This window comes from Gasterosteus aculeatus, chromosome 4 (genome assembly GCF_964276395.1).
Source record: "Gasterosteus aculeatus chromosome 4, fGasAcu3.hap1.1, whole genome shotgun sequence".
NCBI classification, from domain to species: domain Eukaryota; kingdom Metazoa; phylum Chordata; class Actinopteri; order Perciformes; family Gasterosteidae; genus Gasterosteus; species Gasterosteus aculeatus.
In genome coordinates, this window is record NC_135691.1 from 34,235,966 (window position 1) to 34,263,473 (window position 27,508).

Below are 27,508 nucleotides of genomic sequence, written 5' to 3' on the forward strand. Positions count from 1 at the left end.
ATGCATGACCAACGCAGCGTTACCGCCAATTATGTAGCGACATGAAACAGCCGTCATCGTGGAGGAGGGGGGGTCTCTGCTCGTAAAACACCTCCTAATGGCTCCATCTACTCGCTAATAGAGTTCCCACGTCGCTGCTGACTGGTGTTTTTATTCCCTCCCGTCCCACTTTGTTTGATAAACTCCGTCGTCCTTCTGTGTTCTTCTCTGCACATTTGGGCGTGTGCATGAATATGTGCATGTTTCTGTCTATGTATATACGCATATATAATATTAAGGCTATTGTAGACTATTTTGTTGAGACAAAATTGAACTTTGGAGAACTTTGTATTTCTTTTGTTAAATGGAAAAATAGATTTATATACACACATTTCTTGAAATAAAGATGAAGAAAGAATTTTTCTTTATATCGTATCAGCATTAATAACAAATAGCTGCACAAAACAAAAAACAACCAAAGAGTGATTTTCTTTTAGTTTAAACTAGTAGTTTAGGAAATAATCCAAAAAGAGTTTGCAGGAATAACTGAGACAGTAAGAAGAGGCCGGATTATTCGGTCAAATATAGTTTGGTGAAGACCGATTTTTGCTGTGTTGGAATGATGTGTAACCTCTTTTTCATCATTCAGTTCTCTTTGTTGCATAATTCTGTTTGTTTCAGGGTGTTTCTGCACAAACGTCCAGTAAAAGCTTAAATAAACGCAGATAAATCTAAATATGCCCGCTTTTGAATTATGGTTCTTAACTTGACGGCAGATTGTTGAGCGCTCGCATCCGTGCACTTTGAGTGAAAGATGTTTTTAATTTCAAGGCGAGGAGATAAATGCAGCTGTTGTTCAGACAGGTTTTAGTGGAATACATTAGTGTCTATCACGGCCGTCTGTTTATTTTAATACCACAAGATAAGTCAAGAAGTACATTTAAAAATCATCATGATTTATATTCATATAGTTATTTGTTTATGTCTCATAAAGCAGCATGTTTTTTATTATTTATGAGTAGGCAGTAATGACCAGATGTTTCCCTGAGAGGAACTCAAGTAAACATCCACATCCATTACTTTCAAATGTCTCCATTATCCTTAAACGTCCGTTACTTTTAACAGATTATTCCACCTTGGTGGAGAATCACCTCCTTGGTTTAAACACTCTAAAAGCACAGATTTCTGTCTTGTACCTATTTTCTTAAAGTTACCACGAGTGACTTTCAAGTTGTGTCGATTCTGGCGCCCCCTGTGGACAGAAGCAGTAGTGCTTCAGAGAACCAGCGTCCCTTGAGAAAACCTCTCGTTTAAGGGGCCCTGCTCCCGGTAGCAGTCAGCTCCAACGCTATGCGGCCGTGCTACATACTGTAACTACAGTAGTCGCACTCCAGTCAAAACTATTTCTGACTAATCAGAAATGAAGACGGTCGGAGGGAATTTACTCAGGTCTCGGTAACAGTTGTGAAAGACGAGTCGCACCAAAATGTATGAAAAATCAATAGAAATTTATTTTATCAAAAATATCTGCAACGTTTGCATAGATGGACACGAAGTAGCTCCGATGATTGTTTGTCATGTGAGAAGTGAGTGACGCCGTGTTTCAGAGGACCGTTTCTTCCCAAACCGCGTTTGAATCTTAATAGTCGCACATCCTGTTTTTGAAATATCCTTTCGGGGTTTGTTTCAGCAGAAACATTAACAGTATTATTTAACCGCTCAATTATTTTCTCTGGATCCAAATGGACAGATTACTGCTCATTTATAAGGATTACAATAAATATTTCAAATATATTACTCCTTGGTTTGTTAAATACCTTCAAATATATTTTTCCAGAACCAATAATGTCACACAAAAAGAGGGGAAAGCTCATCGACGCGACAACGCTCCTCAATCACAAATGAAATGGAAATGAAAAGAAACCCAAATGTCTTCAGAACCGAGTCCTCAGCTTTTCCTCGTCATTAAAAAACAAAGCACACAGATCCGTGTTTCCTTCTGCCCGAGTCCTGCGTCACACGTTCATTCTCCCAGAGGTTAATCCTTCAGCGTCTGCCGCAGGAGGGCCGCCCTGCTGCTGGAACTTCGTTTGCTCCTCCAGCGCGAACCGAAACATCCTGTTTCTTCTCATCGCGCGCGTGAAAACTCCCGAAACATCCCGGAGACCCCTCCCTCACCGGGGGAGGGGCTCAGTTGGCGTACTGCTTGTAGAAGGCCACCTTGACGCGCTCTATCTGGTGGCACAGCTTGATGGCGGGGCCGAGCTTCAGGTCCATGCACTCCTGCACGGTGGGCAGCGTGAGCAGCAGCATGGCCTGGCCGTCCATGTCCTGCACGGGGGGGGGGGGGGGACACGTCAGCACACTTTAATATGATTATTTAAAGACAACAACCTCTGACCTCAAGTGTGGCTTTTGCCACATTGTTCTCTTTACGCCACGTCTCTTTTAACAAATGCGTCTGGTCATAAAATCTTAAAACAAATAATAAAGCACACATAAAATAAATTATAATTAAAAGCAAATTGAATAATTCATAAACAAATGTTAATGTTTTACAATGAGCCATATTCTGATAATGTAATTAAGTACAAATATTGGCTCAGCTGGTTAGTGTGTGTGTGTGCGTGTGTGTGTGTGTGTGTGTGTGTACCTGCTCCTGGAAGATGTTGGCGAGCGCCGCACAGTCAGTAGAGTTGATAAACTGAACGACTTCGTCTACGCTCCACTCCAGAGGATTGCTGTCCAGCACCAGCTGACCCTCCTCTTCCTCCACCTGTCACACACACACACACACACACACGCTGTGAGTCCACGCCATTGATCCGTGTTTGTGAGCCGTTACTCTTATTATGCGTCGGTCTGCACCTGTGCGTCCGGTCTTTTGGGCGGCTGATACTTGTTGTTGTGGCTGCAGGCCGACAGCGAGCGGGTCGACCTCCTGCGCGCTTCGCCGGCGTCCCGCCCCCCCGCGGCGCCCAAGCTCCTGCGTAGCGCGGCGGCCCGGCGGGGACGGCTGCTGGTCGCCTCCACCGAGGAGGCGTCGGTGTGGTCCTCGCGGGGCTCCGAGCTGGTGCCCTCGCTGCCCGACTGTATGTCCTTGTCCTCCTCGCTGTCCTGAGGGGGGGGCGGAAAGGCTCAGAGCCTCAAAACGCCGCTACAGAAACTCTTTCATCTTCCTCGTGTTATTCTCACGCTACTTTGTCAGATTTAAATGTATCCTTTATTTCAGCTCCACAGTTTGTATAAACTAGATGAGACTATTCATTAAATATCAAAGTGTTCCAGTTTGGCATCAGAAGACACACTCTGGGTTTAATGCTGCCAACCGTTTCTTTCCCCGATGAACAACGTCTCAACAACCTTCTGCCTAAATGTGTTGATGAAACACTCAACCAGGGGGAAGCATTTGAGCGGCGCGCACACACAGCTGAGATCAGTCGGAGGATTCACGTGTTCTGAGTGGTCCGGATTTAATATGAATTTATTAGCCATTTCAGGCAGTAAACTGAAACTGTCTAAGCTCTGGAACTGAAATGATTCAATTTAAAATGTATTTTCCAGACAGAAATGCCAGACATACATTTTTCCCAGCCCGTAAATATGAAAGTCTCCACATTTCCACATCGTGTTCTGGTTTTGAAAACCCAAACTATCGCTCTAAATAGCTGCAGATTATTTCTCTGCTCATAAACAATGACGGTTAGAAACCAGTCTGACCAGCGAGGACACGTCTGTCCCCTCTGAGCTAATCGCAACCACGTTCAGAGCGAAGGAGGCGTGTCCTCTGACCTGCGGCGAGCCGGCGGGCGCGTAGTCCACCGTGGACGAGCGCCTCTTCTTCAGCACGAAGATGGCCTTCCTCTTCTTCCTGCGGCGCGCCGGCTTGGCCGGCTCTCCCTCCGCCGCCGCCTCCTCCTCGCCGCCCGCCGGCTTGGACAGCTTCCTCTTCTTCCCGTAGTAGTAGGCTGCAACGCAGGAAACAAATGGATACGAATCCTCGCAGGAAGTGATGCGACCCCCGCCGCCCCCCCCGCCCCCTCCCTCCAGGGACTCACTGTATTTGGTCTTGGTCTGAACGGCGCAGTTCTCGGGGCACTTGTCGGCCACGAGGGCGGGGCCAAAGAGGTTCATGCAGCACTGCAGCTTCACGCACACCTTGCGGCAGAAGTCGGGGATCTGCTCGGCGAGGCGGACGATCCGGATGGTGGAGCGATACGTTTTCCCTTTATATCTGTGGGGAGGGGGGGGGTTAGACTTTTATGCATGAGGACGGCGCGTAGTGAGAGAGACGTTTCATTCCTTTCATCCAATAAGCTGAAGCACATTGAGGAACATCTCCGTGATGTGATTGGAAAATGGAACTGCGATTTTGGGCTGTACAGAAACCGTGGAATGGAATGATCGTTCTCTGGTAGTTCCTCTCCTCTCACTTGGCTTTGAGGGTCTCCTCTTGGCAGTCCCAGCTCTGATCCTCCACCTCCTGCAGCTCCTTCAGGACCCGTCCAGGCTTGTAGGCGGCGTTGATCAGCATGCTCAGCAGCTGCGGGCAACAAGCGCACATTTAAAGAAGAAAAAAGGAAAACCGACACAAACACGGCTCACCTTCGTCCTGACAAAACTCTGGCATGTGTAAACAAACACAACACAACACACACACACACACACACACACACACACACACACACACACACACAGTCTCTGGGTAAGTTAGGAGGCGGTTTCTGCTGAGCCGCGTGTTCGGTAAACACACTTGACTGACGGCTCCTCGAGTCAAAATCAAGCTCGCTGCTCGGAAACTGCAGGTGGCTAACAAGACATCTCTGTCCCATCTCCCCCCCATCTTCCCCCTTCCACCCCTCCCTCCTCCACCCGGCATCATCCCACCTCCTTGAGGACCAGCGTGCACTTCCCGGGGCCGACGGCCTGCGGCAGCTCGGCGATGCGCCCCTTGTTGAGGTACGGCCCCGAGAAGCAGCGGTGGTTGACGTAGATCTTGGAGCAGCAGTACCTCCCGTTGGCCGAGCCTGAGAGAGAGAGGGGGAGAGAGCGGGGGAGGGAGAGAGAGGGAGAGAGAGAGAGGGACAGAGCTTGATATGATGCACCACAGTATCCTACAAACTTTTATTAGTAAAAGCATGATTATTCTTTCTCATCATGTTGGTGCACAGGTTTTTGTGCGTGGGGGGGTTACGTCAGCCACCTCAAACCCGCCAGAAGAGGAAAAGAACTAAAGTGCAAATCTCTCATGTGACACGTTCCAAACTATTTAGTAAATGAGGAATAAACTTGTTTGATCACAGGAAACGGTGACTGAGGTCTTAAACACTGCAGGCTTTGTTCTTCTGGATCAGTTTGAGTCTCGTACCCTCGCCCCCCCCCCCCCCCCCCCCCCACAGACAAAGAGGGTCGATGGAAAGAATCCGCCCTCCGCCCCCCCCTTCGTCCCCCCGACCACCGGCAGCACCTGCAGAGGCCCCGCTGGGGGAGAATAGTAATCAGGTGAGGGGATGAATATTCATGGCGAGTGGGCGGTTTTTAAGCAGCGCACTCGCAGAAGAGGAGAATGAAGAAAAGAGGCCAAAGGTCGTGTGTTTGGACACGTTGTTTACATGCAGAACTCCGGTGACTCCCACCGTCCTTCAGGGTTCCTGAACTGTTCTTGGCTTTTCGTCCTTCTTTACTCCGCTGATTTCAGGCACTGACGACTGTGATTTTTACCCATAAACGCTGAGGTTTATGGGTAAAAATGTCCACATTCCAGATAAACGGAAGCTATTGTGTTTATTTAAATAGCTCCCCTTTGTTTGTTTGTTGGGGCGGGTCGCTGGTTCCAGCTGATAAAAGGTCAAATACAGAAAGACGTTTCCGCCCTCTGAGGCATCAAACCAGCGCTTCCTCTCTGCGTCTTTCAGTAAGGAAATAAATCTGCATTTGTGTACATTCCTGCAGTACATTGTTTAGTGAGAGAAAGAAGAGGAAACGCTTCAATGAACAACGTTTAATCTGGAGCCACAAGCTGCGTCTTGTTGGAGGAGTGAAGCTTTCTTTCCTTTTTCACTTTGGTCCACTTTAATAACACGTTATCATTATTGTGTCGGCGGGAGGCTTTTCACTGTCATAGTGGACACATTTAAACTCTTTCCCACAACCTCCCCTTTCACGTCCCTGTTTCCTTCCTCTCGTCTCCTTTCCTTTCCTCCTCATTCTCAACACTCAAATCACCCTGGAATTCTTCGTGGGTTGAACATTAAAACATTTGTGTAAGACTGACGGGTTTGGATCGAATGGCTTCCTGCTTTTAAAACAGCTCATAGAGAGAGAGAGAGAGAGAGGGGGGGGGGGGTAATAAATGTTTCACTTCATTACCCACATCGGGACTTCTGCATTGAGGTGCAAAAAGCCCCGTGTGCTTCGTGGTCTTTTTTTAAGGTGGTGTTTATGGTTAAAACCTCAGTGCTCACAGTGTTTTATTTATGGGATGTGAGCAAATTAAACGTCGGCCCCACCGCCTCATCTAGTAGCGTCGCATTATGAAATAGGGAAACACTATCTAATTAAATAAAATACATTTCACATCCATCGTAGATGAAAGCTCGCCAGGGATCAAAAAAACACGTTGATAGAAACCCGGCTCCCTTTTGCCCAATTAAACGTTTCCCTTCACGTCTGGATTAAAGGCCTCAAGCCGCCATTTAAACCGACAACAATGTTTCAAGTCCACACAACAAACTAAATACGAGTTCCCCGAGTGTGTCTGAGGGGGCCTCCCCTTCTCTCTCATCAACACTAATCCCCGGGGGGGGGGTTGATTACCTGTATCCATGGCGACGGGCGCGGCGGCGGGCGGGCAGAGGGTGACGGGAGTCGTCTCCGCCGGCTGGAACGGAGCCAACCTGTGGGGAGGAGCCAATCAATAGCGTCAGACCAAGAAGTGAGCCGTCCAATCAGATCAGGGGCAATCAAACCGCCGCGGTCACCACGGATACCACAGGGTGAGAGGGTGAGGGGGGGGTCACTGATGAGAGGATTCCCCTGGAGGTGAGGAATGGAATCTCTCTCTCTCTCTCTCTCGTCACTTGTCAACAAATCAATCAGCGCCGGAGGAAAGTCGTTTGCGCTCTGAAGCCGCGTGTGGATCAAGTTGTTGTGTAGAAAAACCTCGAGGGTTCTCCTGAAGAACCCGGGCTCTGTTTTTCTGTTATTTTGGCTCACAGGTGGAAAGATGGAAACACAAACGTGCGAAATGATTCTTTCTGCCGCACTGAAGCCTTGATGGACGCAGGCTAATGTTTCTATTTTACATTCAGCTGTAATTTACCACTTGAAAACACGTTGAGGAGCAGTTGGTCAGGAAGACAACGGAGCTGCGTAGTAATACTCCATTTGTTCATTTCAAGCTCATAGTTCATAATAAACATGTTTGCTATTAATACGTGGGCGCACCCTTTCATTTTTAACGTTTTCTTCTTATGATTAGTAATTAATCATTCGTGCTAAACTCATAAGAAAGTCACCAACGTTTAAGCTGCTGCTGAGTATTTTAACGTAGTTGTGTGCATTACCTTATTTTATCACTGACATTATTATGGTCTTAAGATGACGATAATATGACTCATGGATGTAACCTCAGGGGACAATGAATCATCCAGTACAAACACGTCGTGATGATCCGTTAAAGGGTTTTCTTACTGTTTCTCTGGCTGGACCACCGCGATCTTCTTCTGCTTCTGGCCTGAAGAAGACGAGAGTCTGCGTTAGGCGGCCGCCCCGACTCAGATACGTGTGTGTGTGTGTGTGTGTGTGAACGTACAGACGGGTTTGAGTGGAGGGGTCAAAGGGTAAGCGTTAGCCTCGCACCAGCCGACAGGGAAGATGTCCGTGGACTCGACGTCCACGATGCACTCGGACTGCGGCTTCGCCACACCTGTAGTCCGGGGGAGACGGGGGGGAGGGGGGTGGAAGAGGGGTGAGGGAGCTGTCACATGCAAACACGCCGTCTCACTGAGTGCGCAGCGGGAGTCCTCTGACACTTAATCCTCCGACCCGTAATCCTGCAAACACACACACACACACACACGTCCGTACCTTCCAGTCGCAGCCACAGCAGGCGTCCTCTGACCTGTGTGATCTGGGCCACACACACCTCGGCGGGCCGGTGAGGGTTCACCGCCTCCAGCCACATGTCCTTGGCAAAGTCCCTGTTCTGCCATGTCTGAACACACACACACACACACACACACAAAGGAAGAGAGAGGGGACGTTTACTTTAATTAATTGTAAACTAAACCTGGACTCAGACGTTTGCAATAGTCGTGATTTCTGGCCTTCTTGTGGCTGTAGTTTGATGTTTTAGTCGCCGCCATGTCGGTTCTTGAAATCAGTGAACGTATTTTGACGGTAGAGGAGACCTGTCAATCACCCTAAAGCATCCCCCTGCTTTATGGACCATAACTTACTAAATGAACATCATGCTTCACTTGTACAGGACCAGAGGAGTTGCCCCCCGATGGCGAGAAGGGAGAATGCAGCTTCGCACCACTGGGGTCACATCTCACTCGTGTTGGTGTTGGACAATGGAAATAATTTGTTTTTGTTTAGTGCAACATACCAGATGTTCTGTTGGAGTTGGTCGACCTTTAGCATGAGACATGAAGAGAGAGACGATTCCACGCGTTCTCTCCACTTTAAATATGCACTTGACTTTAAATCACAGACTTGGGGCGCTCTCCTTCTTCCACATGCAGCACACGGCGAGCTTTGTCCGTTCCGTTGACATTGTGGGATTTTTTGTTTGATCAGCTGGCGCCAGCATGAATTCACTAATGTGTTATCTGATCTGCCTGTTTGGCTTCCTTCTTGTGTTTGGGTGAATTCCCCCGTATCTGATCGCCGGAGCGTCCCAGAAATTGATAAACCGGTATGTTGGGCTGTTTAAGGAAGGCGGGGGAGCTGACGCGACATTTGTCAAACCGACCGGTCGGTTGTCCCCCGTGAGGAGAGAAAACAGCAGCAACTTCTTTTCCGAAAAAAGGAGGAGCCACGGCTCACACTTCACACACGGACGCACAACGGCCTTTTTATTCCCGCCGTAGATGGAAACCAAATCATGCCGTTTAGAATCGCGGCGTCCGGACTTACGTCGGGGAAGCAGGCGTCGGGGGCGGCCAGCGACCCGCCCTGCTTCAGGTAGTCGGCCCAGTCAAAGTCGTGGCCCCCGTAGCCACGGGGCCGCTCCAGCCCCACGCCGTTCTTCAGGCTCCACTGGACGGGCAGGATGCCCGGCGAGCCGGCGTGACACACCACGGAGCGCGGAGCGGCGCCGGCGGAGAGGTCGTCCAGCGTCACCTGGAAGAAGAACCTGCTGTAGACCTGCAGAGGGGAGATTGAAGAAATGCTCGAATTGTATTCGCATTTTTTATTGTTAAAGGGCCACGTGTTTGGAGACAAAACAGATGCTGTTGAAGTGCATCTTGGGAAATCATTTAGACCGTTTTCTTTTAATCTGTAGAAGTGAAATAACTTTCAGGCGTTTTCAAGTCTGGTGTGGAGCAAAAAATAATATAAAAGTGCATTTTAATGCTAATGTTAATTAATGTATGTATGAATAGTGTCAATATCCTTCAGAAAAACAGAAAATTAGCTTAATATATATTTGAATTTCCTTTTTGTAAAAACACAAATAGGAAATTTCAAATTACACAATTTTTTAAAAAAAGTGTTTTTTAAAACCATTTTTTGGAAAACAGGGACATTAACACTTAAAATCCCTTCGTGATCTCTCCAAGCATTAGTTGGCTGTAATGAATTTTGCATCTTTAAACTATTGAACACAGCAGTTTTATCTAGGAAGAAAGAAGTGTGTCACGGAGTCACAACCGGCAGAAACAATAATATTCATCAGCGAGGAGCAGAAGTGTGCACGAGCGGGTTAAACACGTTAACAATGTGTTTCCCTCACCTTGGTGACAGAAACGGGGCAGATCTGTAGCTCCGCCCACGCAGAAACCATCTCCAGCTTCATCCCCGCCTCGAAGGCGTGCTCGCTGACGTCCACGTGGTCCTGACACAATAAAGGCGAGACAAATGAGCTCCGCCCGTGTGTGACGCACGCGGCAAGCGAGACAATGTGGGTCACGCCAAGAGGGGGGGGGCAAAGGTAATGACCGATGATTCGCTTTTCTTTTCTTTTATTCTCGTCCTATTTGTTCCACTACCACGTTGATTGTTTCTCCTCTAATTAATTACTTATTAACTCTTAAGTGCTCAACGTGGAATCTTTGAGCACAGCGAACAGCAAAGGGAGACGAAAGCTCCCAATGACAGTGAATACAGACAAAGGTTTAAATCAATTTTTTTATTCCCACAAATTGGTAATAAAAGAATACACAATTTGGTCAAACAAACAATCAGGAAACAACAGAAATGAGGATGTTTCATTATCTAGTTTCAAATCATAAATCAACAGCAAAACAAATGTCATCTGAACCAGTTTGACGTGCAGGATGCCTGACACACACACACACACACACACACACACACACACACACACACACACACACACACACACACACACACACACACACACACACACTCTCACCTTGAAGACCTCTAGCGGCAGCGGGTTCTTCTCTCCGTGGACTTGAGCCTCCTCCAGAGCCTGCTGCCAGTCTGGGGGGGTCTTCAGAGACCTGAACCCTGAGGAGAGAAAGCTTAAGTTGCATGACTGTGATTTGTTCTGTGCATCTTTTTAAACACAATTATTTTTGTTACTGTGTTTAAAAAAAGAAAAGAAATTTGGTTCAAATTGAATCTGCAAAATAGTTGCTGGATTTCATTTTTTTAAATGTGGAGAATCATGAAAAAGTCTCGTTACATTTGTTATTAACCCTGCAAATGAGCCCGGAGGAAATCCAGGTCGTCCGACTCTCACCTGTGGGCGGTTCCAGGGCGAGCCGGTTCTCCCGAGCCCAGCCGAGGGGGCGGAGCCTGACGTCCAGGTAGAACAGCCAGGTGTCCTGAGCCCGCTGGTCGTCGGTGAGGCCGGCGTAGCGCAGTCGGAGCCTCCCTCCCACGTTCTGCACGACCCGGACCGGCCAGTAAAGGAACGGGTCCGAGAGGTCCCGCATCTCCAGAACCGAGCCCCCCACGATCAGGTCCACGGTGTTTTTACCCCTCAGAGTCTGAAGCAGAAGCACAGGAGAAGAGCTGCTAGATGTTTCTCCTGGTTCGTCTGAACTGCACCAGTCGGTGATCTTTTCTTTGAAACATTTGACATTCTGAGAAGTTTGCACTCACCCCCTCCAGCAGGTTGGCCGGTGCCGTCCTGGCGCCGGTCAGGTCCTGAACGAGGAATTCTGTCCAGTCGCCGTATTTCTCCTTGATGGCTGCAAAATGAAAAAAGAAAAGATGCAGAAAAACACACAAACGCTGCGAGTGGAACGTGAGCAAAGTGTGTGGAGGTGAATAATGAACAGTGAGTCAGTGCATGCAAAACAACGCCGCTGCAATGGTGAATATTTGAAAAGGCAGGGAGGCTTTTTTGATTAAGACTAGAATAGGAATAAGGGTCTTGTTTTTAGTAGTAAAAACAAAGAAATGCATCCGTCACGGCTTTATTAATGTTGAATACAAATGTTAAAGTGGAGATTGACAGCTGCGCGTTTGAGACGACGCGTTGTGATGAAAGATGACAGTGTGGTGACGTCACGAACTCTGAATCAACATCACAACCGTCATTGAGTGTAATAAACAGGCGCTCTAATAAGAATAAGAATAATCATAATAACGCTGGTTTGTACTTTGTGCTTTTAATCTGCTTGTCGTAGTAGTTTTGTTTGTGGCTTTTTGTCGCAGGGGGAAGAGCCAAGAGAGGAAATGAGTCTTTGAGGACTTTTGTTTGTCACAAAAGGTCTTTTGGGACAGTTTCTTTTTTCGTGCGAAAAGCTTCCTGGGTGAAATAATTCATTTCAAACAGTGAAACAAGAAGAATGAATAAAATGATTTTCTCTTAATACAAATCAGAGAAAATTATGATTTAAATAAATATATAAATGTTTAAAAAGAAGTGAACACAAGTAAATTATAACAACTTCAATAACTCATTAAGTTAATGTGTATTAGTTATGCACATAAACTAAATAAGCGTCACAGAACAATCTCTAACGATTCGTATTCATCATTTTTAGAGATTCTTTTAACGAGTTTTTGTAACTCTCCGATTCCGAGGAACTTTCTCCAGAAGTGAATTACTGAGAACAAACTGAAATATGACAGAAATGTCTGCAGAGGGTGACATTCATGGCGGGTCACGTGACGCGCTGTTACATCTGTTGCTGTCACGGCTACGTGATAGGATCTCACCCTTGGACCCCCCCACCCCTCCTCCCCCAGCAGCCACCCCCTTCACCGACGCAACGCTCCTCCCGATGATCGACATCCGAGACAAAAGTCTTTGGTGTTCAAAGCGTTAAAGCTCCAATTATTCAACCGACTGAGTTCTGAGTAACTGTTCTTGATGTTTGTCTTCCTCCTGCCAGCAGAAGGCTGGAACTCTCTCTGTCGTGATTTTAGGTGTCATCAGAGGTCAACGGGAGCAAATAAAACACGAATCGACGTCGACTCCCGACGTCAAATCAATGAATCCTCTCGTGCTTTCGATCAAAACAATAAAGCTGTGAAGCTGAACGTTTGATAATGGTGCATTTCCTGTGGGACTATTTTCTCTCCTTGCTGCTGCTGGACTTTGTAAGAGCGCACACACACACACACACACACACAGTCTTGTGTTGATCTCTGGTGTGCAGAAATAGATAAACTATTTTTACAGATCCTGCCCAGATTACTCATGAAGCCATTTAGAGAGCTCAGCCCAACAGAGGAGGCAGCTAAAGCATGCAAACGTCCACCTCCCTCTCTCTCTCTCTCTCTCTCTCTCTTCCTCCCCCCTCGTTTCCTCCACCTGCTCACAGGTTTATTACACTGCTTTCCTTTTGTAGAGAATAATGATCTATTTTCCTTTACTTCCATCCCAAAAGCAGCAGACACGTAGAGGTGAGAGCTTGACTTTCTAATTAACCTTGAGGGAAGAACCCCCCCCCGCCCCATGCCGCTCCGCTGAACTACCCCCCCCGCCCCCCATGCCGCTCCGCTGAACTACCCCCCCCCTCCCAGGCTGAAGTCCTCATGCAAATGTCGAGCATTAGGTAAACAAAAATACACACATGAAACCTGAGATTTGCATATTGTGCTGCAGCTCTTTTCTCTTTCTGTGAAAAGCCGTCTGAGCTCGATGCGACGTCACGAATCAAACTCGCAGTTAAAGAACAAAATCCTCGTCTTCTCCTTCTGGCGGCGATCACAGCGATTTGACTCCACCAACAATCAAATTACGCCGAAATGATCTCCTTCCACCCAACCGCCGGCCTCCTCTGAGTACCACCAGTGTGTGTGTGTGTGTGTGTGTGTGTGTGTGTGTTACGCCCGGGTGGTTTCAGACGGCATGTTGTTGACGTATGTTACAGCCTTCATGAGGAAGCGTGTAGAAAAGAATGACTGAAGTGATGTGTGTTTGTGGTTACTGCTAAAGAGGCCCACAGGAACAGAGCTGTGTGTGTGTGTGTGTGTGTGTGTGTGTGTGTGTGTGTGTGTGTGTGTGCGTGTGTGCGCGTATGAAGGGATCCTCACTGTCTCTAGTAGTGCTCCAGCAGTCAGTGGTGGAGGAAGTACAAACACCTGTAACGTGTTTAAATTAAGTTCCTGTGTGCTGAGAAACGGGATCGGCAGGATTTCATTGTTCAGGATGAACGAGTCCGTTTACGTGCCGAACGGTTTATATTTATTTAATAACGACTTTAGTTAACAGAGAATCCATTATCTTCATTCTTTGGCTTGTGTGGTTGATTATTTTACAACATGTGAAATATTTTAATGTGCATGTTATTTTCTCTTTGAAGAACTGTAACTTTAAAGTCAATTAAAGAAAGTTGAATTGATTTGAATTGAATAAATCTTAAATAAATGAGTGAATCCACCTTTAACATCCAGTCACAGCCGAGCTGAAGCAGCCCTTTGTACTCTACTGCCCACATGTGAGCCTGAAGGCATCCTAACCCTTAAAACACACACACACACACTCGAGCATCCTCTGCAGCAGGAAGCCGTGTGGTGAATTCATTATGCAAACGATCGCCGGCGAGATCTGTAGGGCGAGCAGATACCTGACCACATGACCAGCCTGTGATGAAGCTCTAGAAAGCAGCCGACGTGACGGAGGAAGTCCTCGCGTGCCCGACGCACCACGCGCGCCCACAAGCCGACCCACAGGCTCCACATACGTATAAAATACTTAAAAATAAGCCTTGAAGCTTAAATAAAACCAAAAACAAAGGTTCATTATTTCACCAACTACCACGTTTAAAATGACTGTAATCTGCGGCTGCGCCATGACGTCATCGAAGAGGAGGTGGGAAAACCCTCTTCAACGTCATTCAAACTGCTTTTACATTTGCTTTGTAAAGCAAATTACGCAACAGAGTCGCTGATTAATACGAGCGGCGATTTGCTGAATGTAGAAAGCTTTGTTAACGCATCGGTTAGCAGCAGAGGAGTGTGTGTGTGTGTGTGTGTGTGTGTGTAAGCGAGTTTGACGAGGGATTAAGGTGTGTTTGTTTCATGCGGTTCGTCCAGTTGGAAAGATCGTTGGTCTTCAGGTTTCTCTTCTTATGGTGCAAAGAAAAGTCCTGGGAGGAACCGTAAGAGGGGGCATCAGACGCTAGATGTCATGGCGGGAAAATCACAGTCCTCTTTTGAAATCTGCTCTCACAGCTTGGTTTTATTTAAAAACTGTCTAATTTAAAAAATGTTTTTATTTAATTATGAACCGACGGCACTTTGTATTCCTGCTACACATGTATATATAAAGGTATAACGTTTTTATTTGTCTTTCTCCATCTGACTACAAAAGTGGATTTATCAGGGACATGCAGCATTTCTCTCCCTAAAGAGTCTATTCCTGCTGATCTGTATTGAAGCATAGTCTATTCCTGTTGATCTGTATTGAAGCATAGAGTCTATTCCTGTTGATCTGTATTGAAGCATAGTCTATTCCTGTTGATCTGTATTGAAGCATAGAGTCTATTCCTGCTGATCTGTATTGAAGCATAGTCTATTCCTGTTGATCTGTATTGAAGCATAGAGTCTATTCCTGTTGATCTGTATTGAAGCATAGTCTATTCCTGTTGATCTGTATTGAAGCATAGAGTCTATTCCTGTTGATCTGTATTGAAGCATAGAGTCTATTCCTGTTGATCTTTATTGAAGCATAGAGTCTATTCCTGTTGGCCTGTATTGAAGCATAGTCTATTCCTGTTGATCTGTATTGAAGCATAGAGTCTATTCCTGTTGATCTGTATTGAAGCATAGTCTATTCCTGTTGATCTGTATTGAAGCATAGAGTCTATTCCTGTTGATCTGTATTGAAGCATAGAGTCTATTCCTGTTGATCTGTATTGAAGCATAGAGTCTATTCCTGTTGGCCTGTATTGAAGCATAGAGTCTATTCCTGTTGATCTGTATTGAAGCATAGAGTCTTTTCCTGTTGATCTGTATAGAAGCATAGAGTCTATTCCTGTTGATCTGTATTGAAGCATAGAGTCTATTCCTGTTGGCCTGTATTGAAGCATAGAGTCTATTCCTGTTGATCTGTATTGAAGCATAGATTCTATTCTGGTTGGCCTGTATTGAAGCATAGAGTCTATTCCGGTTGGCCTGTATTGAAGCATAGAGTCTATTCTGGTTGGCCTGTATTGAAGCATAGAGTCTATTCCTGTTGATCTGTATTGAAGCATAGAGTCTATTCCTGTTGATCTGTATTGAAGCATAGGGTCTATTCCTGTTGATCTGTATTGAAGCATAGAGTCTATTCCTGTTGATCTGTATTGAAGCATAGAGTCTATTCCTGTTGATCTGTATTGAAGCATAGGGTCTGTGTTGAATGTAGAAGGTACGATCGACTACATAAAGTCACGTTCGTCCATAGAAGGAATGCGAACGTTAAACTTTGTTGTGTCCCAACAACGCGCCCCGACAGCCGACGTTGTTGTAGATGTTATCAGAGCTGTACCAGTGTGTAATTACAAAGCTGACATCAAACCAGCAGAAAGTAGCAGCCGGTGATGCGTATTTGATCAACGGCACATTTTACACACGGCGGTTGTTACGCCTCTGACCTTTGCTTCACTTGACTCGTTTTTCTCCACCGATACGGGACACGGTTTGCTTGTTGCTCCTGAGAGGAAGCCTCTTTATCGAGGCGTCACATTTGTGGCTAAGCTGCTGCATCTAGTGACTAGTTATCACACCAGCACACCCGGGCACAAACAGTGTGTGTGTGTGTGTGTGTGTGCGCGCGCGCGCGCTATCAGCCTGCTAAGACACACTCGGCTAGAAAGGAATCACATGCAAGAGGAGGCAAGGCGACTGAGGTGTGAGGTCACTTCCTGCAGAGAGGTGAAAAGAGGAAGAGGAGGAAGCCCAGTGTACATGCAGCTCTGTCGGCCCTACGCAGTGTTGATTTCATGTTAGCCACTAGCGGGGAAAAGCGGGTTAGTCACAGGCACCGTTAGAGCTGCTTACCTTTTCTTAGGTAAATGTTATCTGAGAAACAAAAAGGGAAACAAATAAAAACAGTGACACAGGAGGAACGTTTATCTCATATTGCAGCTGACTAAGCAACAGAAATGTGCACAACATGATGCAAAGCCTTTTAAACAAAGCGATGATCGTTGTCTTTTTCACAAATTGCCGGTATCCTGCAGAAGCCTCTATAGGTTATTATATTGATCTATGCAGCAGTTTGCATCATTAGTATTAATAGAAAAAAGGGGGAAAGAGGAGCTTTCTGAGCGACGAAGGAAGAGACGGTTAATAAAGCTCAGAGGTCACTGAATTATTTCTGTAAATCAGTTTAGGAATGAATTTATGATCCAACACTAGAAATATGGATTGAGAATAATAAGTTGAATAAACCATTAAATATCGCCTAGCATGCACCTGTTAAAAATATTCTCAACTGATAGATCATGTGATCGTACACTTCCAGCACTACGTTGCCTCTCATTTAGACTTTTGGGTTATTTGGTTGATCTTTTTAAATCCACTGGTTCTGGATCATTTAATGTGAACATGTGCTGGTTTAAACAGTCTTCAAATAAAAACAAGTGTAGACAAGATGTCTAGTTGGAGTTAATGCATTTACATTTTTATTAAGGACTGTTTAAGAAAATAATGGATAGATGACGCTTGGAAACGTGCCTACAAAGCGATACGAGCTAAAAGTAAAGTACGAGCTCTACCGGCGCGACAGATGATCCACGGGTAGTTTTTATGAAGTGAGGGCGCGTCGGGTGGGAACAAATCCAGGTCGTCTCCACAACAACGGAGGCGCGGCCATCCATCAGCCGGCGGGGGGGAGGGGGGGGGGTTGCGGCGCAAGAATAAATGGTCTGAAAAAGCGAGTCATCTATCTGAGGAGCGCTGTGGAAACGCGTCGGATTAAAGTGAAAGATGGACGGCGGGAAGAAGGAGGAGCTGAGCGCGACGCTTTTGTGGAGCTCGAGTTTTTAAAGACGCTCAGCGAGAATCGATTCGGCCGCTGAGGAAAAGAGGTCGGAGGAATGACGGTCGAAGGGAAAAGTTCTCTGAGAGCTGGGAGGAGGATCGGATGTTAGTCTGGGCGAGAGGGTTTGATCTGCTGCGTCGGCCATCGGGTGGCAAAGCTTCAGATTCCTTCACATGCAGGACGGAGACGTCGTCACAAACACAAATGTGCTGCAAAGCCAAATGAAGTTACAACTCCAAAATTTGACCGCGCTGCCTTAAAGGTCACGGAGCACACGGCTCGAGTGTGACGGCGAACCTCTGGTGGCACGAAATGTTCTGTGCTTCAAAAAGGCATAAAATAGAAATTTTATTCATAGAGCCCCAAATGCCAAATAGTCCTCAAACTGTCCAAACACACTAATTAAAAAGAAAAACCTCATGTCCCTGTTCACACTTTAAAGATAACGAGTTCGCTTTTACAAGGGAAACAACGAATTTTAACGAGTTCTTTCTCTTCTTTGATTGCACAGGCTCAGTACAGTGGCGTATTGTTGGATTATCACTATAAATAAAGTGACATCTGATATGATCCCTGCCGAAGTAACGAGCATTGAATAAATCTGCTCGCCCTCGGTCGACACAACGAGATCACCGTGACAACCCGGTGGAGCTCGCTCGCTATCGTCGTCGCCCCTTTTCTAATTCCGCTCGACGCCAACGAGCCGCAACGTTCAATTAACACCAGTGCCGATGTCCCGCCCCCTTACCTTCAGGGGGCATGAGGGTCTTGCCGTTCCGGGTGCACCAGCCCACCGGGTGCAGCTCGGCCGTCATGACGTCGCACCAGAAGTCGGCCTTGCGGTCCTCGCCGTAGCCGCTGTAGCGCAGCAGCAGCAGCTGGCCGCAGGTGGTGATGATGGTGGCGACCCAGTACGAGTCCGGGCCGCTCTTATTGGCCACCTCCAGCTTCATGCCCGGCTGGAAGCTGCTCTGCAGGCTCACCTCCACCTTAGAGACACACATGATTAGAAAAAAAACGTATCTGCTGTAACTGCAGACTGGACTGGAGGTCAAAGGTGAACCAGGGAGGAAGTCTGTGGACAGATGTGCTAATAAGTTAACGTTGGGTCTGTTTGTCAAAGGGTGTGATGATCTATGTGGAAATTTCACCTTTTTTGGTTAAAGAACTTGATGAAATGCAATATTCTCCTAATCAGGTGAAGCATGAAATTAGCATTCTCAGTTTGTATTTATTAAGAGTTCAACATCTCAAACAAACACAGAGAACGTCTCCTGCTAAAGAACCCAAACTAGTAAGTAAAAAGCCAATTGAGGAAAACCTTTAGGACCTAAAAAGGACGGTGTGGGTGAAATGAAGGGTTCATGTTCAGTCTCAGAGAGAACTCTGTTTCGCACATAAAAGGTCATTTTGTGGGACAACATAACGACAGCAGTGGAAGTGTTGTTCCATGTCTGTGGGGGAGCTTTGCAAATATCTCAGATGATGCAACAGCCTCGACTTGTCCTCACAGATACAAATGAACGCCTGTCTTACAGGACGACCGGACACAGAGACGCCATTGAGCTGCATCTTGGGAATTGTAGGATTCAGGATCTCTCGCTTTTATTTCCTGTGTCTTAGGATCCATCCTCTTTGTGGGCTTGTGTAACAGAAAGCGGAGTCACCCGTAGTATCCCTGAGATGAGTGATTGTTTTGCATAATTGTAAACTGACCCGTATTTGTTTTGGACCACAGTATTCTGGAGGTTTATATCAGAGGGTTATCAGCCCTGCAGCCCCCCCCCATGTCAAACAGTATGACATCATTATAAATAGTACAGAACATCCTGCAAATTTAGCTGCTTGGCCGAGCAGGAATTATTCTCTACTGTAGTAAAAAAAAAAAAAGGAAAGCAGGCGGAGGGGTGGGTGTGTGCGGCGTGATGCGCTTCTCCAGAAGCCCGGCAGGATGTTCACGCTCAACGCGAGCCGAGCGAATAAAGCGGAGAGAAAGAAAGAAGCCAACGTCTTAGAAATAAACACCACACAGAACGTCTCCGTGACTTCCTGCTGCAACACTGCGGCTTATGTAAGAGAGCCAGGGGCAGCGTGTGTGTGTGTGTGTGTGTGTGTGTGTGTGTGTGTGTGTGTGCAGGCCCGAGAGAAATCACTGTTTCAATTTGTCCAGGCACAGAGAGGGGGGTGAGGGGGGTGAGATGGGGGGGGGGAGCTGCACTTTAGTGAATCACATTCTCTTTTTTTCAGTGGAACTCATGTTGTTTCCCAGTGACTCGATCCACTTACCAACGAGGCGATTTAGTTTCCCGATAGACGTCGCGCTTCCCCCCCCCCCGGCCCCCCAAAAAAACGCCCGTTAAACATTAAAAGAGAGAGAAAACCGTCGGAACGCTCAATCCGGCCCTCGTCACCATCCAGCGCTCCGAGTGATGGGAGGGTTTCGCGGTCCAAACGGGGCGAGCCTCACGGGGGTCCAGCTCTGAGGTGTAGATGTAGAAGTGACTCAAAAGCTTCGTGGAAGCTCAAAAACGGTCAGATTTAAGTCCGTCCATTATGAAAATGTTCAACTGGCTTCACTGAGCTCCTTGTCGTGTTGTCCGCTCGCTGACCTTCTCACGAAGAACAAGAGCATTTCGTGAGAGAAAGAAACCCTGATTATCGGATTCTTTGTTCCGCCTCAGAGACAACGGGTGAGTTTGACATGTGTTCAACGAGTCGCCCCGTTGCCGATGGCAACGAGCTTACGCGCTTTAAGAGGCTTCCCTGATCGCGTAGATGAGATTTGACCGTTTGTGAAAGTTTAAGATGTCATTCGATTTCTGTAGAAGTAGTTTCCTGACTGAGAATCGTGAGATGAAGATCAGACCTCCAGTAGGACACGACTTCACCTCTTTGGATACATAGAAACGTGAAATAAACATTTCATTTTCTGAAATGAACATCTGCCACAATTTTTTTTTTTTTTTAATATATATTTCCCATTTATTGCCCGTGACGTTTGAAAATAAACGGAAAAAACTCGTCACACAACTTGTGCGTCATGAGCGGTCGGAGCCAATCGAGAGCGCTCGATGGGTGGCGGTGACGCCGAGGGCCCCGATGTGTCGTTAAAGGATTTCTGCATGTGGTATTTATCTGCCAGGGTGTGTTTAAGGGATCACTGACGGGTGGAGATCACACGCAGTCACTCACGTGTTTGAAGGTGGTGTGAGGGGCGGCGTTGGCCCCCGTCTCCTCCATGAACTCCTCCCAGTTAAACTCCGCCTCCTCAACCTCCATGGAATCTGGGTCTGAACGGACAAAATCACCCGTTAGTCGTCGGCAATGAAAACATTTGGTCAAAAACGTTTTTTTTTAAACTGATCTCATATTCAACTTCTCCTTCATTTTCATGACTTTATGTCCCCGTATCAGATATTCACATAAATAACAACATAAATAACCACAGGAAAATCCGTCAAGCTCACCTTCACTTGTGTTTATGTGTGTTTTGTCTTTTTTTTTGTCTAATACAATTCAGGGTAAAGACAAAGCTCCTCACCTGTGTTCACCTCTTCTTCTTTCCCATTGGTCGGATAGTGTGACATCACTGCAGTCGGGGCCGACGGCTGCTCCTCCTCCTGCATCCTGCGCCTCCTCTTCCTGTCACGCTTTGAGCCCAGATGTGTCGTCACTTCACTGCATCTCCAACTTTCCCTGACTGCAGCTGCAGGACAAGAAACAGAAAGAAGGAAAGGATGAAAGCAGTCAATTCATCTGCTGCCGATTTAGCAAATATTTGCTATTGTTCGCTAACAATTCACGACATTTTGAGGAAAAACTCCCCACACGGTCGCACAAAGATTCAAACTGAAGGAAGTTGATAAAAGCGTTGACATTTGTTAAAGTAAACAACCACTGTATTTGTGTATATATGGTATATTCTAGTATAGTATCTAGTTTCCTGAGAAAAATAGAAACTTAGAATGAACACAAGCGGTGGAACCGAAGAAACCTCGAGAGCCCGTAACCCAAGAACGAGATGAAAGGAAACAGGTGTGTAGCCGCAGAGCGACCTTCAGGGTCTGTGATCAGGTTATCGGCTGGATTTGCATGTAAACAAACTGCATTGGATGAACCAATCAGAGATGATCAGCTGACAGATAACAGCGACTTGGACGTCCTGGTTGTGGAGAATAAAGGGAGTAAATAAGGGGGGGGCGGCGTTCTCCGTGATGTATCAAGAACAATCGGGTTCACTAATGACCTCGTTAGTTATGCTAATTAAGGCATCAATTAGGTAAGTTTGTAAACATGATGTTATTTACAAATAACTGGACTTTACTGACTTTTATTATAAGATCTGAGCTGGTGATGAAGTCACAGGATTATAATCTCAACAATGGCTGCAAACATTGAATTCTACGGCCTTCACAGTGTGAACTGGTACATCAAGAGGTTATTGATTACGACTCCAGTAACGATTGCATTATTGATTCCTGATTGGTTGTCATGTGAAATAATCCGGAAAACAGTTTTATTGGCGTAATTTATCTTTGTTTCTTAATCTCTGAACAGGACATGAACCTCACATTAAATGACTGAAGAATAATATTTAATAGAATATTACTATTCAGTGTATTTGTGTCTTTTCTTCATTCCTTACTTCGTCCGCATCTTACGACCCGTTTTAGGGGCCCCCACCCCCATGTTTGGAAACCCTCACGAGAGCTCTTATAAGTAGTTCTGTGGCATTTTTTTATATCCAACAGCGGACCGAGAAGAGAAACAACACCCGACTAAAGCTGGACTTGAAGTAGCGGTCTAACGATTCTTCTCATTAATCGATTAATCTGCACATTATTTAACCAAACGTTTAGTCAATAAAATGCCACCGTCATCGAATCTCTCTTTTTACTAATCTAATTTCGGTTTAAGCTTAAATAACAGTCTTAATCACTCTGTATACTTAACAAAGTCAAGGTTTTGTCTTGGTGTTAAATGACGTGTATTACAAAAGTGTATCATCCAGAGGAGCTTAACTTCTGAATAATCTGCACAAAAACGCATGAGAAGGATCCTCTGCACACAACAACAGCGCCGGTGGCCCGGTGTTCGTCCTGCACGAGGTCACGTGGTCACACACCACCGATGACTCACTCACCAACTTCCACCCACTTTCCCCAGCGAGCAACTCGAACAACTCTCCGAAAAACACACCGCCGCTCAGAAAACACCCTCAGCGGGTCACAGGCGTCCCGAGACGGAGGAAAATAAGATGTCCAACATCCAAATCCTCCGATGAGAAAGTCCAAAACCGAGACCCACGTGGATGACGCTGCTGTTTGAGCCGAGTGTATTTACAGATACCCCCCCCCCACTCTCACACCCTGACGACCCACAGTGGTTTTAAGCAGCATAAATTGCGTAAACAACAAGCTGAGCTACTTTGCCTCACATGACTCGGTGCCCCCCCCCCCCAACTATCAGTGTGTGTCTTGCCCAACAAGAGCTCCACAATCTTCAGCTGCATTGACACAACGCCGTCGTCAGCATGCATTCCTCTCCAGCGCTCATTAAAACCCATTAAGGGGGATCTCACGCCGGCTGCTTCGCCCCTTAAGATTCCCCTTAAGTGGCTGTTTTGTTTTTGTGTTTTTTCCTCCACAACGCGTCACAGCATCACAAAGAAAAATCACAAACCTGCATGTTTCTAACGTTCAATGCAGCTATTCGAGGACTGAGCGGCGGATTAAAAACCCAGGATGACTCGTTTCTATAGTTACATCAAACAGGAATTCATGTTTAGATTCAGTGTTTTGCGGTTTTCGGGCTGTTTATTACAGAGGTAGAGAAATTAAAAGACATCACTTTGATCTCTGGGAAAAAACGCGAACTGTTTTCTGACCCGTTTCAATCTATTTATCATAGATAACATCCACGGATCAATCAATAATGAATACGATGATTCACAGCGGCTCTGATAGTTTTAAATAGTCAAAAAAATACCTCACAGCAGTTGTTTTTTCCCCTTAAAATTCCCCTTACGTGGCTGTTTGTTTTTCTCCTCACTGCATGAAAGCTTCAAATAAATTCTGCATCTGAAGTTTCAACACAAAAGCTTTGTGAGGAGCGAGTGACAAGACGCCTCTTTGTTACAGTTCCATCAGTTATTTATCAAGAAAACAACTGGCTGTTTTATTCATTGTAGATTGAAGTTTCTGGAATGTTTATTACAGAAGTAAAGCAAATTAAAGACGGGAACCTTTTTCTCTACCTGAGGACATTTCATGCACCACGATATTTGTAAAGAACGCTTCTTACAGTGATAACGAAAGCGATGATTCGAAACCTCCAAACTGAAAGCTGTTCCAGTTTCAATCCCAACGCGCTGGACGGAGCTCACAGGCGAAGGAAACACAGGAAGTTTGTCATTGTCCAAATGCTTTCGCACTGCAGTTGCTCATTTCCCCAAAACGCATCTTTGTCATCTGAGGAAACTTTTTGGAATTTGAAAAAGGTCACACGCTCCACCGTTCCTCTTATCGAGCTGATTCAAGTCCGGGCAGAACCTTTGCTCCTCTATCTGTTCCTCTACGCTTCCTGGGGGGGGGGGGGGGGGGGGCATTTGTTCGTGGTGGAGCTTACTGGCCCTGAGGGAACAGTCTAGATTGGGGATTAAAGTGGTCCGAGAGAGTTAATCTCAGGACATTTGTTGCCCTCGTGGTCTCAGATTGAGAGGGTTTTTTTTATTTATTGATTAGCCCCCGATGGGTCGCCGGGCATCCACATGTTGTCCTCCTGCCTTTTCCCTAAACCCTGCCAAAGGTTTAATGGGGAGGATTTAGGAGATTAACTGCCACTGCATGAGCTTACTCCCTATTAGGTTCTCCTCTTTTAGACCCGTCCAACAGTTGTTTCCTCTTGGCAACAGGAGGCCTTCATGCAGCAATTTGCTCCCTGTTTCCTCCACTTGATTCCTCCACTTTTTTTTAAAGTGTACACAAAGCGGCCAGTGATGCTCACTGAGGTCAGTTATAAGGTGATGGTGCACAGCGACTGCAATAAAAGAAAAGCATGGGAGGGTTGTGTGAGGGGGGGGGGGGGGGGGGCTTCCTCGGCCAAAGCGTTCTTATTTCAACTTTCATGACTTGAAACAACTTCTTAACACAGTGTGTGCGTGCTCAACACTTTAAAAGACGACACAAGCTGCAGCTCGGAGACGGTTTAGTGTTTCGCTGAGAGAATCACAGACCAAAAGATGAAAGGAGAGAAGGAAAGAGGAAAGAGGAGACAGACAGACAGACAGAAAAGAAGAAAGAGGAGACACTCCTCATGCACCTCATCACTTCCTGTAAAGTGTCCTCCCTTTGCTGCGTGTCTCTTTAATTCAAACTGTCTGAGAGGAAACTTCACCACGGACGTCTTCATCAAAAAGCAGCTAAATGATCAAACAAAATAAAAAAGGCCAAAGAATGCAAATCATCAATAACTATAAATACAGGTGGACCCTGATTGATCTACCCCAGCGGATCCTACATATATATAAATATATGTGTGTTATATTTCCATTTATTCCCCTTTTTTTTCTCCACGCCTCCCTCCTCCTCGCACTGCTCTGTGGAGGAAATAAATAAATATATAACTGGAGCAACAACAAGAAGTGTAAAAGCTTGATTTATTCATTCGTAACGCGTGGTCCTCATTGTTTCTGCTCATTATGGGGACGCATTTAATCTGGAGGCGAAAGAATCCGCGAATGACGCAAAGCCGGATTTGCAGACCGCAAAAGAGAAATAATTAAACAGATATAAGCCGCGCGCTGCCGGCTCACCCAATTATCTGCTTAATCGTTACGAATTCAGCCCGAAAGAGACACAATAAACTGTCTGGAAAAATAATATGCGGTCCGACTGAGCAATCGTCATCATTTTAATCTGAGATTACGCAAGAATCCTCCCGTTGTTCGGGTTTTGTTGGGAATAAAAACGTTATTAATCTGATATGACGTTATATTTTGTGTGTTTTTTTTGGGGGGGGATAAAAGTGAAAGAGGAAACGTGTGCACATGAGGAAGATGAGGCGGGTGTAACCGACCGGCACGCTGCCGCTCCGCTCGCGTGTACTTTGCACACTAAAAAAAAAAAAAAAAAAAAAAACTGCAGCGGAAAAAAACTCCCACGAGAACACCGGCCGCGCGCTGTGGATTTAATTAATTACCCCTCGTGCCTGTCCATCAAAAGAAACAGAAGCGGGCGCGTTATCTGCCGTCGTTTTATTTTTTCCTCGTTCAAAGATTTTTGAAGGCGCAGCCCCCCCCTCCTCCCCCCTCCTCCATAGCCCGCCATGTTGAAAGTGCCTTGACATTTTTTGGCAGAGTCCGGTATTTTCCGATGGCTTTCACGCACCTTGAGGTGACTGTAGGGGGGCGGGGGGGGGGGAGGGGGGGGTGGGGCAATCCCCAAATGACTCATCGATATGTGAATGACTGCGTTAAGTCACTGTGGAAACAATTTAGCGCTCGCGTCAAACTAAATGTGCTTCAAGCGCAACATTGAAACACTTTAAAATTACATTTCAACTGTCACGTGACCTTTAAAATAAGCGACAGTTTGAGGGGGGGGGGGAAAAACACACACACACAAGGAAATAAGACCCGAGCAGCGCCACGAAACCGGCTGAAGGCTGCTAATTACAGCGCGCGAGAGAAGACACTTCCCGCAACTTGGGCTCGCGAACGGACCGCTCGCGACTATCCTCTCGTTTCCACAGAAGCAGCCTCGGCGGTATTTGTTTATTTGTATTTATTCTCTAAAGAGAAAGGAGAGACATGAAGTCCCTGCGCGTTTTTTTTTTTTTTTCAGTCGACAGAAAACAAAACGCCGCCGCTTCCGGCCCGGCGCGCGGGCCGTCACCTGTCTTACCTGTCCAAGTGGTTCGGGTCGCCTCTCCGTCTCGAGCAGAGCAGCGCGAGGGACGTCTTTCGGCTGCTGCTCCTGATTCAATATGGCATCTCCCTTCTGCGCATGTGCAGAAAAACATCTACAGATATTTTTCAAGCCAACACCTTCATTTTCGTTTTTTCCAGCGAAGCAGCAAGCAGCAAATCTTTCTTTAGTTTCCTTATAATAAAAAAGCCCAGTCGCTTGATACTCAAATGGACGTTTTTTGTGTGTTGGATGTCGGATGCCATTTAAATAAACATTTGTAAGATAAGTCATTATTGGTAGCTCAAATTTAATCTAATCTGCCACATTTTGTATGTTTTTAGCTAATTTGAGCCAATAACAAATGCAGTCATATCATCAACAGGAGAAGAAAAAAACTATTGTAATCACCAAAACACCATAGAGGTCGTAACAAATTTATAACACAAAGCTGATAACAGCAGCAATACAAATGTCTCCTCATCAGGAGCTGCTCCTGTGCAAGAAAAACACCGACAAGTCAATCATTTATGATGTGTTTATAACCATTTGTCCTTCTGAACACGTCCTTTTGTTCTCTTCTTTTGGGGAGGTTTTGGCAATCACTTTTCTCCAAACAGCTCTTGAGAAATACCCAAATATGTTGTTATTGTAACGTCTTATCTCGGTGAACAGTATCCTCTAGTGGTAAGAGCGCATTGCACCACGTTTAATAGTCCTGCCTCGGGTTCAAAGGTCGCCCCGTATTTCCATAAACATCAGTCGGCCCCAGTGAGACTAGGAATCTCCTTACTTATAAAGAAAGTGAAACCTGCATGATTACCGCCAAAGCAACACCAGGTCTGTTGGGGCTTTTTCTAAAGGCTAAAGTTGAATATGAACATGTTCTTCCTAAAACATAAATGTTGACATTTGGAAAAGAGCTCGTGTAACAAAATAAAAGACAAAGGTTTATTGTCCATTGAGTTTGTGTCAATTTGTGTATCTGGAAATTCCCCCAAAA

The 27,508-nt window shown here is 46.1% G+C and overlaps 1 protein-coding gene across 3 annotated transcripts; it reads right to left on the minus strand.

Annotated features, from left to right (window-relative positions):
• Window positions 1-1,468: 1,468 nt before the first annotated feature.
• On the minus strand, window positions 1,469-26,645 carry sfmbt2 (Scm like with four mbt domains 2). Of its 3 annotated transcripts, none has more exons than XM_040174245.2 (21): window positions 26,503-26,645; window positions 21,141-21,305; window positions 20,792-20,889; window positions 18,348-18,588; window positions 16,615-16,635; window positions 11,278-11,366; window positions 10,913-11,162; window positions 10,580-10,677; window positions 9,941-10,042; window positions 9,121-9,351; window positions 8,068-8,194; window positions 7,793-7,906; window positions 7,672-7,714; window positions 6,796-6,875; window positions 4,867-5,006; window positions 4,413-4,522; window positions 4,038-4,213; window positions 3,772-3,947; window positions 2,848-3,096; window positions 2,633-2,755; window positions 1,469-2,310 (listed from the first exon to the last, which is right to left on the minus strand). In XM_040174245.2, the coding sequence occupies exons 1-21, from the start codon at window positions 26,618-26,620 to the stop codon at window positions 2,170-2,172; spliced, it is 2,892 nt and encodes a 963-aa protein (XP_040030179.2). In that variant the 5' UTR covers window positions 26,621-26,645; the 3' UTR covers window positions 1,469-2,169. The 3 variants fall into 3 exon arrangements, with proteins under 3 accessions (XP_040030179.2, XP_040030181.2, XP_040030180.2); XM_040174247.2 differs by lacking the exon at window positions 26,503-26,645 and adding an exon at window positions 22,743-22,874; XM_040174246.2 differs by lacking the exon at window positions 16,615-16,635.
• Between the last annotated feature and the right edge of the window lie 863 nt (window positions 26,646-27,508).